We start from the raw sequence: 18126 nt of genomic DNA, 5'->3' as shown, positions 1-18126 counted from the left end.
TCGCTCTGGAATGAACTGCCGGGTGGCTGCCAGGGCGCCTCAGCACAATTGCACTGCGTTCACGGAAATGGGAGCATATGCAAAACTGAAACCGAGCTCCAGGGTTCCAGCGAGCCCCGTCCCGAGCCCCATCCGGGCGGGACCGGCCCAGCGAGCTTGCCGTGTTGCCAAACCATTACTCGCCCAGTGTGCTTGCGTGTGTTGTGGGGGGGGGTGGAATGGGGAGTCCCAACTAGGGGTTCTTCACTCTCTCCGCCTCCAGCCAATACCACGCCCGCGGTTATTTGCATTTAAAGGGAAACACACCAAGGAAAACAGTGGGCGGAGTGGGGCCCGCCTTCCCACCGTGACGATTGGACCACATGCCTGCCTATCAGGGCGCGGACGCCCCACCCTGTGGCTATGGAGTCTGCGGGGAGAGGGTATGGGGGAGCTGCCCTAAGCCTGGGTTAGGGGAGGTAGTGCAGGAGGTGACGAGCAGCGGCGGTGGCGGCGGCAGGAACAGCAGTCGCGGCGGTCTCAGCCACAACAGCCTAGACTCCAGCCCCAGCCAGGGTGGCGCAGTAGACAATAACCGGGCTGGAAACCGGACCGGGCCCGGTAAGTATTGGGTGCTGCCGGTAGCCTCCGCCTGCCCGCCGTCCTGTACAGTCCCGCGTGCTCCGCTCTGACTGCCTTCAGGGTTCCAAGGACTGGGCCAATCCAATCGGCGTCTGGGCCGCCTTCCACTCTCCCTCGGAACCAGCTCTGAAGACTGGTTGGTGAGGGGCAGAATCCCCTGGGCGCGGGCAACCGCGGCTAGAGGGGGTGCAGATGGCGGGCAGGCTAGCCTGGGCCATGCCTCCAGGCTCTCGGGGGGAGGAGGGGATGGGGCCCGCACGTGCTGCTTCACCGATCCGGGGAGGGGAAGCCGCCAGCCAGCACCCCCAGCGGTGCTTTTGTAGGCCTGGAGCTTCGCAGCTTTGTTGTAGCACGTTAGCTGAAACAGCTGTGTTACGTGGATATTGCTTACCCTAGCGGCCCAGCTGCCACTCTTTCCCTCCCCTGCTCATCCCCTGCCTCCTTCTCCCCTCTGCGGATGGAGCCGGCGCGCTGACCTGGGCCCGACTGATACTGGCTTTGGCTTGGATTGGGCTATATACACTGTGTGCCTCCTTTCCCAAAGAGCTCAGCTGGGCCTGTGGGCTGCCCACTTAGGAACCTCGGCCTTGCAGCCCCAACCAGCCGCACCCCCTGCTGCTGGGCCTCCGGGCGCATCTGGCGCCCGCCCCCGCGGACAGGCGGGCTGGCGACGGAGTTCTTGCTGGACCTTAGGTTAGAGCTGCAGCTCAAACTAGTCCTTGGGTTAGATCTGCAAGGCCTCTTTGTCTCCCCCCCCCCCCCCCCCCGCCTCACCTCCTATCCCCTAAGAGAGAACTGGTCGCTTTTTTTTCTCTCTCCTGCTGCCCATTTAAAAATAGCGATAAGCGTGGTGTTAGCAGGGTATTTCTGTGCCAGAGGCCAAGGGAGCAATTACTGTAGTAGAGAACGTACCGTCTGAGTCTGTGTGAGAAAGCTAGAGAGACAGCCAAACCCTCCAACTTCGCAGTTACTTAAAATACCCAGCCTGCTGAGCTGCTGTCAGTCTGTTGCAGACACCTCTGACACTGGTGACCACCTGACTGCAGGACTTTGCCTAGGCTCCCTGGCAAAGAGGAGCTGTGCCATCCAGGCACTTCACAGCCTATGTGCCCAGGTTGCCACTGGACTGGCCCTGCAAAGCAGACCTCGTTTGGTCAGGCTTATCTTGTCAGTAGGCCCATATGGTCAAGGGGAGCCTTCTCCAGCACCTAAACATTTCATTCTTTGGTTCTGCCGGCCTGCTGCATTGGCATGGGTATGGGCTAGGTGAAGGGCACTGTGCTTTTGGACTCCCCACCCCACCCGAGGGCATTTTAGCAGAGTCTTCTCCCCCAGTGCAGCTCCCCTCATTCTGCCCCACCCACAGCGCAGTCACTGTACCAGGGTATGCCTCTGGCAATAAACTATAGGCCTTTTTGAAGAACTGAATGGAGGGAGTGACCAAGAGGCCTGGCAGGCTCTTCTAGGACCTTTGACCAGCCTCTAAGGGTGGAGAACATTGTGGGCTGCAAAGCCTGGGTATTTGAGAGGAGTAAATCCCTCACTTTGAGGAAGCCTAGCTGGGGAAATGTGTGACACCTGCTAGGACTGCAGATACCACACTAGAGTCACTTCTTCCCACTTTGACCAGGCACCAATAGAAACCAACCCTCTATTTGCAGCTGGGCATCTCCAGCTCAGGCCTGGACATGATCTCTGCCTTACCTAAAACCAACAGCCACCTAATATATCTTCCCTATATAATTTCCCTCCTCATACCCAAACCCACTCAATCTACACTGCACAAATTCTTTTCCCTCTCAGGCCCCAGCTCTGGGCCCATCTTCTCCTGCATGTCTTTTCTACCTGTCTCTTGCAACCCATGATGACCTCTTCTTTCTCAGAGCTCCTCCATGCTGCCTGCATCCTTTGGCTATTTGGGGACTTAAATTAGAGTAAGAGGCAAATTATAATTAAGTTTCCCTGCCTTTACTTTGTCTCCCTGATATCACGGATGTCTGGATTATCTCAGAACCCCTGGGAGGGGTAAATGAAACCTTGAAATCAGCCATAACCCCCTCAAAGCCTAGCCATGCATACCAGCTTATGAATTCTCCAGAAGGATTTGCTGTCTTTGTTGAGCTTTCAAGAAGACTTTTACCTCTTTACAGGATAAGATGTACTTGTCCTGATCCATATGAACGTGATTAGAAAAATGATACTTCCTGATCATGGTGTCTCCCCTGCCAGGCCATTTGTAGCAACATTTATGGAACTAGAGGGTGTTGTGCTGAGGGAAATAAGCCAGGCAGAGAAGGACAGATACCATATGTTTGCACGTATAGGTGGATTAGGAGGAAGCCAACGAAGGACCATGAGAGAGAAATAGGGGAAAAATAGTGGGGGAGAGGGAGGGAGGCAAACCATGAGAGACTCTTGGATGCTGAGAACAAACTGAGGGCTGATGGAGGTGGGGGAGAGGGGAAGGGGGGTGATGGGCATTGGGAGGACACTTGTTGGGATGAGCACTCAGTGTTATATGGAAACCAACTTGACAATAAACTAAGAAAAAAAAGAAAAAATGATACTTAAGGATCAGATATTTATTGAGTATGCCTAATGAGAATGGAGAAAGGGCAATGGGTTGCAACTACAAGGAAAAAAAAATAACACTGATGTTTCCCTTCAACAAGTTCAAGATCTGCACTGCGCAGACCCCAGATTGCACATATCTTTGATTGCTGATTCATGAGCCTAGAGGCAAAGTACTATGGAGAGAGATGAGAAATCTTTATATGTAGGGGGAAGCTTTCAGAAAGTAGAGGGGTTTGGCTAGGCGAAGGGTAGTGGTAAAAGCAAAATTAGGAATGAGAGTGGGTGTGTGGTAGGCAGGCTCAGAGATGTGATGTAGTCTTTTCTGGTTGAGGTTGTATGGCTTTAAGGTAGAGACAAGGTTAGTGCCCAGTGATGGAGATTCGGAGACTCCCAAATGCCAGACTGTGGAATGAGGATCTGTTGTTGGGAGAATATGGGAAGGGACCATTAAAGAATGGAACATTGGGAGGTTTTGATATTTGTGTGTACGTGTGTGTGTGTGTAAATATGCCATAATAAAATGGGATTTTAGAAAGGGGTCTTAGAAAGAGATTGGAAGCATGCTGTAAATTGGGACTGTAAGGGGTCACCTTTGGATCTGGACACAGAACTGAGGAGCAGGCTATCTCTAGAGGAAAGTTGTATCATGTTGGCTTCCCTTCAGCCTTGCAGGGGGTGAAATTGACGGAGGATGCCTAGAGCTTACATACCAATGTAGTGGAGGCTAAGTATCCCCTAGGTCTCTGCTGATGCCCAACCTTCCAACTGGACAGGCCTTCAGGGAGCATCAGTTTTCACTCCTGTGCTTACAAGATGGGAATCCTGAGTCCTGGAAAGCAATAAGGACTTCCCTAAGGTCAAACAGCATTTAGGGATAGGCTGCTGCCTCCTGTACAGGGACTCTTAGACTATATCCCACTGTCTCCAGTGGCTTCTATTCCACAAAAATGTCATTAACCAACCTCTAATCTCACCTCACCCATTCCTCAAGAGTGAGAAGGTGCTGAGTTTAGCTTGGGGGCCCTCTCTGAAGAACTCTACCTCCCCTTTCATGTATATTTTGCATCTTAGTCTTGGTCTGGAGCCTGTTGGGGGCTGAAAATTTCAGAAGGAGGAGGGGTAGTTGGAAGTCCAATGATTCTCTCCTAGTATGTGGAAACATTCCTTAAGAAATATTACACTTACACTCTCTGAAAGTATGTGTGTAGAAGGGGTGGGAGCAGCCCTGTTTTGCTGGTTCAGGGGAATAAGGAAATGAGATAAATAACAGCTAGCCTGGCAGGTCACTGGGTTGCTTGTGGAATCAAGGAGGGAAAAGGGGCTTCCAGCCCCCTCACTTAGAGATAGGCTACTGGAGACTAAAAGAGGGTATGCTCAGTGTTATTCCAGCAGTTCCTCTGCCTTGAATACAGTCCAGGCAGATAAACTAGGTGATAAAGGTAAAGCCTCCAAAGGAGGTATTTCCTCCCTGTGTCACTCATTCCTGGGTCATGCATCTCACACTGCTAGGAAGTTTTTGTTTTTGTTTTTCAAAGCTAATCCGAGCCTCTCATGCTATACATAAACGTGTGTGTGTGTGTGTGTGTGTGTGTGTGTGTGTGTGTGTGTGTTGGGGGGTGAGGTTGGGGGCAGCTGACCATCATTGCTTCTGCTTAACAAACCATTGGAGATTTCATGGGCATTAAACCGTCTCTCCTATCCCCAACTTCTTTTCTCTGAATTAAATAATCACAGAGCTTTTTATCTCCTCTCCTTGGTCTTACTTCTCAAACCTGTGCATGTGTAAATGTATCTCTAGTAAGAAAGTCAGGGAAACCAGAATCGCTGTGGAGGTACAGGTGCCAACTGAGTGAAGGCACATTGCTTTCCCATACCTTCCTTTTTGGGATTAGGCGATAATAAGGACAATGAAGAAAATAGTACAAGGGGGCTTGGTGGCAGCACAGGCAGGCATAGTGGTGCTGCAGGGACATTTGTGACCTTTTGATCTGCAGTTCTTATTGTAGAGCCTCAATGCTTTCATCTCCTACAGGTTGTTTTTTCCCCCCTGCTGGGTGTCAAAGCAGATACAAGACAGCTTCTTCAGACAGCAGTCCTCAGCCCTCCCTGCTCAGGGTTGCAAATCTCAGGGGAGAGAGGGCTGGGGCAGATCAGTTCTGTCCCCCTCCTTTCTGGACATATAGGAAATATTTGCAGGCCAGGCCTAGTGCATCTTGAAAAAGTAAAATGTTGGGTGGGATTCTGTAGAGGGAGGCATGAGAAATGAGGCTGGGCTATAGGGCAGTGATGGACTGAGCCCAACCAACTAGGCATGCAGGCCTCCCACTGAAGCCTAGGACCCCCCAAAGCACATGCTCCCACCATGCTTCCTCTTCAGCCACTAGAAAACTTGTCACAGGATTACGCTTCTCCCGGCTTCTTGTACAACCTGGGGCAAGCAGACCCCTAGTTCAATCTCTCATTTTCATATGGGGAAACTGAAGCCCAGAACAGGGAAGGAGTTTGCTCAAGGTTACACAGGAGCATAAAACCCTCAGTTCAAGGTTTCTTCCTCTAAGTACACTGATTCTGATCCTCTCCCAAGCCTCAGTTTTCGTTATCTGGACTCTCACCTAGGGTATGATATATATAGGGTAGTGGACACATGGGAAAGCCAGGGGTCTCCATTGTTCATTTGCCCCAGCTGTTCCTCTGTATGCTTTGGTTGCTTTGTTACATCAGTTTCCCTGGAGTTAGCTCCTCTTATTCTTCATCTGAACTAGGTGGGGGGAGGTGGCGCCTGTCTCTAATGTCACCCTTGCTGGATTAGTACTGACATAAGTAGAAGCCTTACTTTGCAGGCATGGCACCCACTTCAGATATATTCCTCTCTAAGGAAGTTTGGGAGCCTGAGAGGGGAGTAGCAAGTACATGGCTTGGCTCCCAGAGACCCCATAATTCTAGGCAAGCTGGCCAGGGAATCTCAGCAGCCTGAGGAGAAAGTAGGGCATCAAGAAGGCTCACTGGGAAAACCAGTTTCTAAGGAGAAGTAGTGTCTGGGTGACCATATCTCCCAGACTAGAGAAGTCCCTATGTATTTGGGGCTAAGGGATAGAGAAGTGAGACTAGGAGACTGCAAGGGGCATGCAGGGAGAATGAGTCTTGAAGATCAGGTTTGGCCCTGATCCTGTAGGCAGTGTGGAATAATTGGTAAGTAGAGGAGTGGTGCTCTGAAGTCAGGGTTGCAGAAATAAATCTGGCAAGTGTGTGGAGGAGATAGAAGAAGGGGAGGCAAGGAGTGAGATTTCCGCGTTGTGGCAGGGAGGGACCAGACGGAGCTCAGCTAAGAGGTTTGTGTCATCTTCAGTGGACATGGGCTGGAAGCCAAGGAGCTGGAGTGGAGAAGGTTGCTGCAAGTGGGCTTTTACTGAATATCTGCCAGTAACTAGAGAGCAATTTACCCTTTCCATTTATCATCTCTAATCCTTACAGTAATCCTGCATCATAGGTAGCATTTTCTTCATTTTCCAGGTAAGGCATTTGAGTCTCAGGGACATTAGGCCAATTTCTCAAACCCCACCACCTGTAAGGGATGAAGCTGGCATTTTAGTTCTGGGCTGAAAACCTCCAGCTGAATTAGATTTCAGCTGAACCAATGTTTTTTGAGCTTCTGCTTGGTGCTACATGTAGGGATTATAAAATGAAGGAGGGTCCATTTGAGAGAAATGAACAGATACACTGAGGTCTCCCCCAATGAATTACCCTATGCTGAGTATGTTAACTTATTAATTCATTTGAGGGGCTGGTAGTGGGCAAATGAGAGCCAAGGTGAGAGGGCCCATTTTGGAGTCTGTGCTGCAACTAGAGGTTATGGAATACCTTCTTGAGAGGAGGTGCTAAGGAATGGTAACAGAATTTTTGAGAGTGGACCTCAGCTGTGGGGTTTAGAAATGGGTGATTCAAGTTCCAGATCATCTCATATGTCATTTCCTTTAAACCATAGCTCAAATTCTGCATCTTTGTCCCCAATGGCATGCTTCTGTTTGAACCATTTTTGGCCCGTCAAACTTATCTTCAAAGGAAAAGGAGACTAAAAGAGCATGTTCCACAGTTTGGGAGTGGTGGTGGTGGAGTTGCTGATGAGGAGAGCAGAAACAGGCTGGGTTGGCAGTCCTTGGATTTCTGAAGTCAGAAGGCTTTCTGGAATGTGCTAGGTGGGGCCAAAACAGTAGCAGCCAAGTGAGGACTGGAAAAGCTTCAGAGAAAGCGCAGCTGGGATGGGACAGAAGATGGGAGGAAGAAATGATGGCTTTCAGGTATGAAGGGAACCTGCACAGTCCTTGCACTCAGTCTTCCCCCTTCTATTGGGAGCTAGCACAGTGCAGTTGAATGGCATTGGAATAGGGATTGCAGAAGTCTAGGAGCTGGTGTGGCTCTGTCACCATCCCACTGTGTGAACTTAGGCAAGGCTTTTCCCAAGCCTAGGCAATTTCTTTCTCTGTGACAAGGAGTTACCACCTCCTACCTGGACTGATTAATAGATTGCTGGGAAGGGCCAAGGTGTGGGTGAGGGAGTGGGAAGTGCTTTGTAAACTGGTAAGTGCCCTGATTGGTTGAAGGCTGGTGGTTTGCATTTCCTTTGATGTTGGTACTTTTAGCTGAGCTTGAATTGTTGACCTTTCTGGCCTGTGCTATGGAACCTAACTAGTTGATTTTTTTTAATGTTTTATTTATTTCTGAGAGAGAGAGAGAGAGACAGTGTGAACAAGGGAGGGTCAGAGAGAGAGGGAGACACAGAATCTGAAACAGGCTCCAGTCTCTGAGCTAGCTGTCAGCATAGAGCCCAACGTGGGGCTTGAACCCAGAACCGTGAGATCATGACCTGAGCCGAAGTTGGCTGCTCAACCGACTGAGCCACCCAGGTGCCCCAAGAACCTAGCTAGTTGAAATTTCCAGATAATCCAGACCTACTAGCCAGTAGCTGACTTGAGGCAATGGTTTGGGTCCCTGAATATAAAAGTTTGGCTAAAAGAGCACCTAAAGCCTCCTGTGAGATAACTACATAGTCACCCTCATTTACCATTTGGGGCAACTGAGGCCCAAGGAGTTTTGGTGACTTACCCATAAAGGCCTGATGTGTACCCTTCACAATCCTGACTGAGGTAGTTTTGCTAGAAATAGTCCAACTATAGTTTAAAGAAAATATTTTAAAAATTAATGGCTATGGTTTTGAGCCTCTGCTATATAATGAATTTTATTTGGTACTTTATATACATTGATTTTGTTTCTTACAGTAGTTTCAAGAGGTAGACACTCTCAGTAGCCTCATTTTCCAGTTGAGGAAACTGAAGGAATTTGCTAGATTTCCCCCTGATAGACAGAACTGATTATAGTGCAGAACTGGCTGACTCCTGGGGGGATGCTCCCTATCCTCATCACTCCCTCCTTAGTTACCCCTCCAAACACACATGCATACAAGGGCAAGATGGGCCCAGAATAGGCTTGCCCCCAGGTAAACTGCTTGGTGGAGGTCTTGAGAAATATGATTGGTTGAGGCCATGCCTCTGGAACTACAGCATGAATCCACACACTTCCTCCTGAACTTTAAGTTGGCTAAACTGGCCCCAGGAAGCTGAGCTGGGAGCAAAGTATGTAGGGCTCAGGCCACAGCTGTTTCCTCCTTGCTAAGAGTGTTCCTGGGGCAAGTTTGTGGCTAGTATCCTGCCTGTGTTTTGAGAGGAAGGGAAAAGAAAGAAGCTCTGCCCTAATAGTCAAACTTCCACTGGTCCAGCATGGCCTGAGGGTGGCCCTAAGAGCAGAGATGACCACAGCCCACTCCCTGCCAATGATAGTAGCAGCTGCAATAAACAGCCCGTGCCAGAGACCACAGAGTAGTCTTAGAGTGTTCCCTTACCCATCATTTCACCTGATATTTAGCCACACAGGTTGTGAAACCTAAGGGTTGAGGGGCCCTGAATTTGGCAGGACCACTTTCTTGGCAGGAACCATGAAGGGAGTCAGCTCCAACCTGAAATGGCTGCAGAGGCTGTCCCTTGCTGTCCCCTTTGCCTTCTGCCCCACCTCACTCTTCTGGCCAGTCAACTCTATGGTCCCACGTAAAGTAAAGTCACATAGCCCATTAGGAAAGGACAGCATTGGGACCAGGTAGGGTAGCAAGGAGTATGGAGGAGGGATCTGGGCCAGGGGTGGCTAGTTAGGGCTGGACTAGGGAGATATCCACTACCAGTGATCCCTGCTACCTCCTGTTCTACTGTCTTGAGAGGACATAGGCATGGACATTATGGGTATCTGTGGGGAGGTATGTGGCCCTGGGAGGGACAAAGAAGGGAAATGGGAGGCAGCACAATTTTAAGACTGGTCCTTTCCAGCAAAGATGACCCTGGTCCTAGTTAGGAGGAGAGCCTGAAGCTGGGGGGAGAGAATCCAGGTCCCAGAGACATCCCTGCCTAGTTCACCTACTCCCACCACACATACACAGAGGACTTTGTATAAATCCACACTCATGTCTTTAAAATCCCTCACACTTGGCTCCTCCTTAGCATGGCCAAGGCAACTTGGTCCCTAAGGCTCCCCACAGTCAATGCCTTACCCAAATAAGTGCCCTTTTACATATGGTCTGCTACTTCCGAAGAAAGTGGGTTCTGACCTAGAAGGTAGTAATAATAACAGTAATGTCAATCTTTCTCATTTGCATTGCACTTTTCAGTTTACAAAATGTGTGTGATGCCCATTATTCCATCTAATTCTCATGCCACTATAGTGATATCCATTTCACAGTTGTCCAAGCCTAAGAGAGGTGCCTTGGCCTGCTCAAAGTCCTCTGGCATGGCCTGGAACCCAGCCCTGCAGTCCATGACTTCTTCCACAGCACATTCAAGATTCCTGTGCCAGGGAAGGGAATGATGGAGAAAGTAGTGCACTGGCATTTACCCCAGAGAAGCACAGTAGCAAAAGTAAGAGAAGGCTGTAGGAATTGCTCTCAATCCAGGGCATCAGGGTTCTGAAAAGCAGCTCTCTTTAAGATTCAATTTGCCAAATCTCTCTGTTCATAGGAATTTCATCCTCAAATCCAGCAGGACAATTCAGCCTTTTATCCAAATGGATATTTAGACCCATGAGGTTTTCCATTTGGCCCTTGGTCTTCATTTATGCCCAGCCACACTTACTAATCTCCTTCATCCCTTCCCCTAAATCATTGCCATTTCTACTTACTCCTGACTGAGAAAGCCTAGATTGAATGCCTCATCCTCAACACAGCTTTTCTGAACCCAGGGGGATGTCTTTCTGCTTTTTCAGATTTATACAGGGATATGATAACAAGATATAAAGAATTATACTCCATCATGCATCTTAAGCAATAATGGGAGCTCTTCTTTAAGGCTTGTATTATGTTGGGCCTTCAGACTATTACATATAGTATCCTCTCCCTGTTAGCCTAGGAACTCTCCCAAAAGCTCTGGCTACCTTGTAGAACTGAGCTTAATGTCTATCACTTACCAAATGTTCAGGAGAGGTTTGTTTCATAAATTCCACAGAGGGGAATACAACTTCATAAACAACTCCACTACTGCTATTCCATCTCTCCCATGTCTATCACCATAATGACAACACTGTCAATAATTTCAGAGCTGAAGTAAAAACATCTGTGATTTGAAAAGTGAGGAATTCACATAAGTGATAGGGCCCCTGTTCCCATGTGACCCCTGAGGAGAGGACTCTGAGTGGTTGTGTGTGTATGCATGATTGTATATTTGTAGGGGATGGCACTGTCTATTGTAAGGCTATCAGTTGCAGGGCTGAGCTAAAATAATATCATGTAAAAATATGTCATTCAGAAAGAAAAAAAACACTCAGCAAATGACATTACACATCTCAGCAGAGAAAGGATTAGATATTTTTTCTCTTTTATTTTCTGGATAACCAGCCATTTTCTTGCTCCAAATTTAATATTTCAGTTATTCAGAGTGCTCCTGATGGAAGCTTAGATCACACCAATGATTCAAGTGTCAAGTCAAGCAAGGCACAGTGAACAAAATTAATATTTTAAGGACAGGATCAGGGCTCCAGGAGTGTTCCTCCAATGAGTTCAGGGGCTATTTAGCTACCAGTTTTTCTTCACCCCCAATGCTGGTCCCTAGTCTTCTACTACAGGTAAATGTGTGAGTCTTATTACTGTTGCAATCAATTACAGGGCTGATGTGCTGGCAAACTATTCCAGGGACACCATCAGTGCTTTTCTGTCTCCTTCTGGCTCCCAGCAGTTGCTCTGCCTCCCCTCTTTACCCTAGCTCCCTGTCTACTCGTGGCTACCCTACAGAGAGGGACACAGTGGTAAGGAACTTTCCAAAAGGGAAAGGTCATCGGGTTTTAGCAGGCCGGTCACTGATCATCTGTCAACCAGCTGCAGTCACTAGAATGAATATATCAGACTTGGGATGGGGGACATGTGTTGGGAGGTGTGTGATGGATAGTCCTTTTTATTCCATCTCTATGGCATTTGGATATTGGGAGGATTGGCAGCCTAGACAAGAAGGGTGTGCCTTGTACCAGGTTTATTTATTTAATAGGTTACTTCCAGGCCAGGAACGTGAATCACGTGGAGTTATGTCTTCAAGGAGTTCCCTTTCTAAATAGGAAACTAAATGGGGGACAAAATAATGAATGGAGAAAACATAGTTTGCCTCATGGTTCTAAAATGGAACTTGAGGGTTCAGTTGCCAAGAATCACATTAATTTTTTTTCCCAATAGGACAGTCAGCAGAGAGTCTGACCTACACCTACCCTTCACATAACCACTATGAGGGGGAAGTATTGCTAGGCCTTTTGGATCAAGGGTACTGAAGTCTAGAGAGTGACTTGCCCTGAGGCCACCATGCCCTTTTAGCAGATCCTGGATTATAGCTCTGGAATGTGGGCCTGTGACGCTTCTACTCTGGGTTTCTGAGAGTCTGAGCATGGGAATGCTGACAATTTAGGAAGCCTATGGGGAAGAAGTGCAACTTTAGGTCTACTTTTCTTTCTACCCCCAAGAAAAATGTCAGTGAGAATCCAGACTATGTGAAATTGAGGCCTGGATCTTGCAGAGCCCAGTAAGGACTCAATGGGCTGTTTTGCCAGATGCTTTCCAAAAATTCTGTGTTATCTTAGCTGACCTTCCTGTTGCCTTTCCTTCCTCCCCCTTCCTACCCTCTTTGATAATTACTCCTTGCAGTCAATAGCACAACTGGAAATTTCCCACAACTGCAGTTCCCCCTTCCCAGTGCTCTCCTCAGCTTAGGGTGGCCTGAAGGGAGTGGACCCAGTGAGAGGTTGGGGTGATGGCTGCCTATTGTTCAGTGTAGGGTTTTATTGCCTTGGGGCTCAGAGGAGCCGGGCCCAGCAAGCCAACCATATGGATTGCTTTAAGGTTTTTCCTACACTTTCTTTTACTTTCTTTCTGGTTCCACCAAAGCCTGAAATAAAAGACACCTGTGAAAACAAACACAGCCTGGACGCTTGCTTACCAGTACACTCTATCTTTGTTTCTCTCATCTCCTCTAGGCCCAACTGCAATGCTTCCTGACTGATGATGTTATAACAGTGCCTGGAAACCAGAAGGCTGCTTTTTTAGCTGAACATACCTGAGTTGTCCCCACCACCATGGAGACCAGAAAGGATGAAGCTTCTCAGGCCAAGGGAGCAACAGCCTCTATGGACACCCAGGACCAACGGGCAGAAAAAGGAGCCAAGAACAAGGCAGCTGAGATGACAGAAGAACCAGTGTCAGAGCCACCCCCATCTGGCCCAGGTAGGCTGAAGAAAACTGCCATGAAACTTTTTGGTGGCAGGAAGGGCATCTGTACCCTGCCTAGTTTCTTTGGAGGGGGGCGAAGCAAAGGTTCTGGGAAAGGCATCACTAAGAAGGGTCTTAGCAAGAGCAAGACCCATGATGGCCTGACTGAAGCAGCCCATGGCCCTGAAGACATTGTCAGTGAAGGAACCAGATTTGCCTTACCTTTTCCTGAATCACCTTGCCAACTTCCCGGTTCCCAGAGTGTCCATGGGGTTTTGGAGACAGGCTCCAGATGCAAAATGTCTGTGGCTGGAGCCACAGACAAAACTGGGGCTGAGAAGGTTCCCTCTGTGCCCAAGCCAAAGAAAGGCTTGAAAGGTTTCTTCAGCAGTATCCGCCGTCACCGGAAAAGCAAGGTCTCTGAGGTGGAACAAAGTAAGCTAGGGGCCAAGGGGCCTGAAGGTTCCACAGCCAGGCCTCATGAACATGTAAGCTCAGCCCTTCTTCCCCATGCTGAGGATATCCTCCAAGCCCCCAGAAAGGAAAATGCCAAAGCTCAAGATGCCCCTGGACCAAAAATTTCTTTAGTACCAGAGTCTTCTCCAGCAGTCACCGAGAAAACATCCTGTAAAGATCCAGAAAAACCCATGGAGGTCTGTGCCTCAGCACTTCTGCAGCCCAAGCCTGCTTCTGAAGCCAGTGGCTCAGAGGAGTGCCACAGTCCAGAAACAGGGGAGAAGATGGTGGAAGAAGAGGTAAATCCACCAAATGGCCCTGTCGGGGACCAGCTGAGCCTCCTGTTTGGGGATGTCACATCCCTGAAAAGTTTTGACTCACTGACAGGTTGTGGTGACATTATAGCAGAGCAGGACATGGACAGTATGACAGACAGCATGGCCTCTGGAGGCCAGAGGGCCAATCGAGATGGGACCAAACGAAGTTCCTGCCTGGTGACCTACCAAGGAGGTGGGGAGGAGATGGCCTTGCCAGATGATGATGATGAGGAAGACGAAGAGGATGAGGAGGTGGAATTAGAGGAAGAAGAAGAGGATGTCAAGGAGGAAGAAGATTATGACTTAGAATATCTGTGGGCAAGTGCACAGATGTACCCAAGACCCAATCTGAATTTGGGATACCATCCCATCACATCTCAAGGAGATCATGGCTACATACTCCTTGACTCAGTTCAATCTTATCCTGGCTTAGCCCCTGGGGACCTTTTGACTCCTCAGAGTGACCAGCAAGAGTCTGCCCCCAATAGTGATGAGGGTTATTATGATTCCACAACACCTGGATTTGAGGATGATTCAGGTGAGACCTTGGGGCTTATCCGCAGGGATTGCCTGCCCCGAGACAGCTACAGTGGAGATGCTCTGTATGAGTTCTATGAGCCAGATGATAGTCTTGAGACCACCCCACCTATGGATGACTGTCTTTATGACCTCCATGGTCGCAGCTCTGAGATATTTGACCCCTTCTTGAGCTTTGAGCCCTTTTCTTCTTCTCGGCCATCTGGGGCAATGGAGACAGAGGAAGAACGGCTAGTGACCATCCAGAAACAGTTATTGTATTGGGAGCTTCGACGAGAACAACTCGAGGCCCGAGAGGCTCAGGAGGCACGTGTCCAAGAGGCTCACACCAGAGAAGCCTATACCCAAGAAACTCATGCCAGGGAGACCCATGCCCAAGAAGCTCATATTAGAGAGGCCCAAGCCCGAGATACCTATGCCAGGGAGGTCTGTGCTAGGGAGGCCCAATCCCGAGAGGCCCATTCTCAAGAGACTCAAGTCCAAGAGGTTCAGACACGGCAAGAGAAGCCCATCATGGAATATCAGATAAGGCCCTTAGGCCCATCAGTGATGGGCCTAGTGGCAGGGGCACCAGGGGCCTCTCAGACTTCCCATCGGGGAACCACCTCAGCTTTCCCTGCCACTGCAAGCAGTGAGCCAGACTGGAGGGACTTCCGTCCTCTAGAGAAACGTTTTGAGAGAATCTGCTCCAAGAAAGATCAAAGTACCTGTCTGATGCAGCTCTTCCAAAGTGATGCTATGTTTGAGCCAGACATGCAAGAAGCAAACTTTGGAGGATCTCCTAGGAAGGCCTACCCTACTTATTCACCCCCTGAAGAGCCAGAGGAAGAAGAGGTTGAGAAGGAAGGGAATGCCACTGTGAGTTTCTCACAGGCCCTTGTGGAGTTCACCAGCAGTGGGAACCTCTTCTCCAGCATGTCCTGCAGCTCTGACTCTGACTCATCCTTTACTCAAAATCTCCCTGAGCTGCCCCCTATGGTGACCTTTGACATCGCTGACGTGGAACGGGATGGGGAAGGCAAGTGTGAAGAGAATCCTGAGTTCCACAATGATGAAGACCTCGCAGCCTCCTTGGAAGCTTTTGAGCTGGGCTACTACCAGAAACACACATTCACCAACTACCACAGCCGATTCTACCAAGGTCTGCCCTGGGGTGTGAGCAGTCTCCCTCGGTACTTGGGACTGCCTGGCATGCACCCTCGACCTCCACCTGCTGCCATGGCCCTCAACAGGAGAAGCCGCTCCCTAGACACTGCAGAGACCCTGGAGCTGGAGCTCTCAAATTCCCACCTAGCCCAGGGATACACGGTGTCTGATGAGCTTCAGGTTCAGCAGGAAGATTCAAATGAGGAAGAAGAGGAAGAATGGGAACGAGACAGTCCTTTGTCCCTTTATACTGAACCACCAGGGGCCTATGACTGGCCTGCCTGGGCTCCCTGTCCTCTCCCAATGGGGCCAGGCCCTGCCTGGATAAGTCCCAGCCAGTTGGATGAGTCTTCTGGCCCATCTCCATATGGGCAGACAGCCTGTTGCATACCTCCTATGGCCATGTCAATGTTGCTGTCAGTACCAGGGCCAGAGCCAAGGGTATCTGGGATATCCAGGCCTCAGCTAGCTCGGCCTTCACACCTACCCCTTCCCATGGTCTCTTGTTATAACCTGCAGCCACAGGCCTCTCAGAGTATGAGAGCCAGGCCTCAAGATATGCTGCTTCCTGTTGATGAGCCTAGTTGCTCCTCCAGTTCTGGAGGCTTACGCCCCAGCCCTCTGTCCCAGGCCAAGCCTGTAGGTATCACTCATGGCATCCCTCAGCTTCCCAGGGTCTGGCCTGAACCCCAACAGCCTCAACCCATTCACTACAGGGCTTCCAGCCTTGACCTGTCAAAGGAGAGGGCTGAGCAAGGTGCCTCTCTCTCCACCAGCTACTCCTCCACTGCTGTGAATGGAAACCTAGCTGAGTAGTCATCATCTATTCTGGAGTGGGGGCATTGGGCCTAAGCATGTGATTGGGGATCAAGGGTTGGGCAGAGGGGTGGGGGGTGGGGGGTGCTACTTAACTTGAAAATCCTTTTGACCAAGGAAAGCTCCTATGAGTATTTGCCTTTGTTTTCCCACTTCCCTCTTCTGTCAGTCTGTGGTCACATTCAGCTTGAGTACATCTGCCCTGGGAGGCTACTACTGCTCTGTGCTCCAGTTTTTCCTTTTGGGGTCTCTTGTTGCCCATGCAGGGTTTGGGATGCTGTGCTTTTGTGCCTATTCCAGTTGCCCAGTTAGTGATTATGTATACAGCATGCATCCTTGACACATGCTGAACCATTAGTATCCCTGTCACCCTTCTATACACAGTGAATGATGAACCACTGATGAGCATCCAGGTCTGCACTTCTTCCCACTTAAGGACAGAGGGCTTGTTTGCTATTAACAATGTGGAATAATGATACAGATCCTCTCCACCCCCACTCCATTCAGTCTTGGAATAGCTGCCACCATTACATCAGATGATTATAATCTATTCACCCCAGCTAGCTGTCCTTAGAGAGGATCAAGTAGCATGTGTCTCACTGCCTATTGCTGTGGACTTTGGCATCATAACCAGATAGGGGCCTTTTAACGTGGCCTACAATAGCTTGGGTTGAAGACAAAAATGCTAATCCCCTTAATAGAGTGATCAAATTTATCCAGTTGAAAACAGAAGACAAAATAGGGTTCTGTTGTAGATACTGCCATAAGTCTTGAGTTGTGGAATGATAGGATTTTTTTCCTTCTTCCTCTCTTAAGCTTGTGTCTGCCTGAGTTGCAGACACTTGAATTTTTTTTTACCCAAAGGAAATTTTCATAATCTCATCACAAGGGACATATTCTTTTAATTGAGATACAAGGAGAGAAGCAGCCTAAATTAAGCTTGACAATAGGGGGTCGGGGTTTTTGTGGGTTGCAGGGGAAGTATAGAAAAAGCAGTTCCCTTTGTCCCAGTTATCAGGAGAGAATTTTAGACATTTCAAAGCTCAAGGAAACCTAGCTTCTTAGAAGAAAAAAATCCTTCTCCACCAAAAAACAGAAGTTCCTTAAGCCTTGGCCACCCCTTCATTTGGTTGCTGTAAAGAGGCTTAGAGGCACCAGGCTAGCACTCCCAAGGGATGGGATACCAAAGGTATCTAGGCTGTTGTTCTGGTCTCTCTAAAGAGCTTTCATCTTCCAATTAGCCAAGTCCTTAGCATCCTCAAAGGACTAACCTTCTTGAGAGGAAAGACTGTGATCTGCCCTCACTCAGCCAAACTGCAGATTTCTTATTTGCATGGGAATTGCAGCCCTTTATGGAGTGAATGGTATACTCCCTTCTGCATCCACAGTTTTTATGTTTAACTAGCATGGAAATACTGGTGTGGAAGAGTTGCTGTCAGGAAGACATTGCAACAGACTAATCTAACCTGGCTCAACTTCTCATCAATCACCAGTAAGAGAGGGTTCCTTTTAATTTCTTTATTGAAACTAGAATAAGGAACATGTTTTGCCTGGATGTGTTGTCCCAAATTATAATACTTGCCTTCCAGCCCCTGTCCCTCCTCCCATTCCCCCCTCCCCCGGCTCTGCTTCAATCTCCATGCCTGTTAAGAAGTCAACAGGGCTCTTGGGAACAGAGGCTGTTGGCCCCCTGAGTCAAGGTGACTTTATGGTCAAACTTCCTCTTGGCAAGGGAATGTGTTTATGCTGGTCTTTATCACCATTTTGCAGATTGGGGTTGGTAGTGCTCCTTCCCACAGAGAGCAAACCTGTCTGATAGAAGCTGTACCCCTGGAAGAACCATAAGGGTTTGCATGGCACCAACAGCACTGCTCAAAGGACCCAGAC

At 49.0% G+C, this 18126-nt stretch overlaps 1 protein-coding gene across 1 annotated transcript; it reads left to right on the top strand.

Moving 5' to 3' along the window:
• Positions 1–523: 523 nt before the first annotated feature.
• AMER1 (APC membrane recruitment protein 1) lies at positions 524–16271 on the top strand. The gene is made up of 2 exons (XM_039222300.1): positions 524–600; positions 12736–16271. The coding sequence occupies exon 2, from the start codon at positions 12835–12837 to the stop codon at positions 16237–16239; it is 3405 nt and encodes a 1134-aa protein (XP_039078231.1). The 5' UTR covers positions 524–600; positions 12736–12834; the 3' UTR covers positions 16240–16271.
• Positions 16272–18126: the final 1855 nt, after the last annotated feature.

Source organism: Hyaena hyaena, unplaced genomic scaffold, assembly GCF_003009895.1.
Source record: "Hyaena hyaena isolate Hyena2069 unplaced genomic scaffold, ASM300989v1 scaffold_1114, whole genome shotgun sequence".
In the NCBI taxonomy this organism is placed as follows: Eukaryota; Metazoa; Chordata; class Mammalia; order Carnivora; family Hyaenidae; genus Hyaena; species Hyaena hyaena.
Note: the sequence above shows the minus strand (reverse complement) of the source record. Positions and strands in the feature narration are given on the sequence as shown.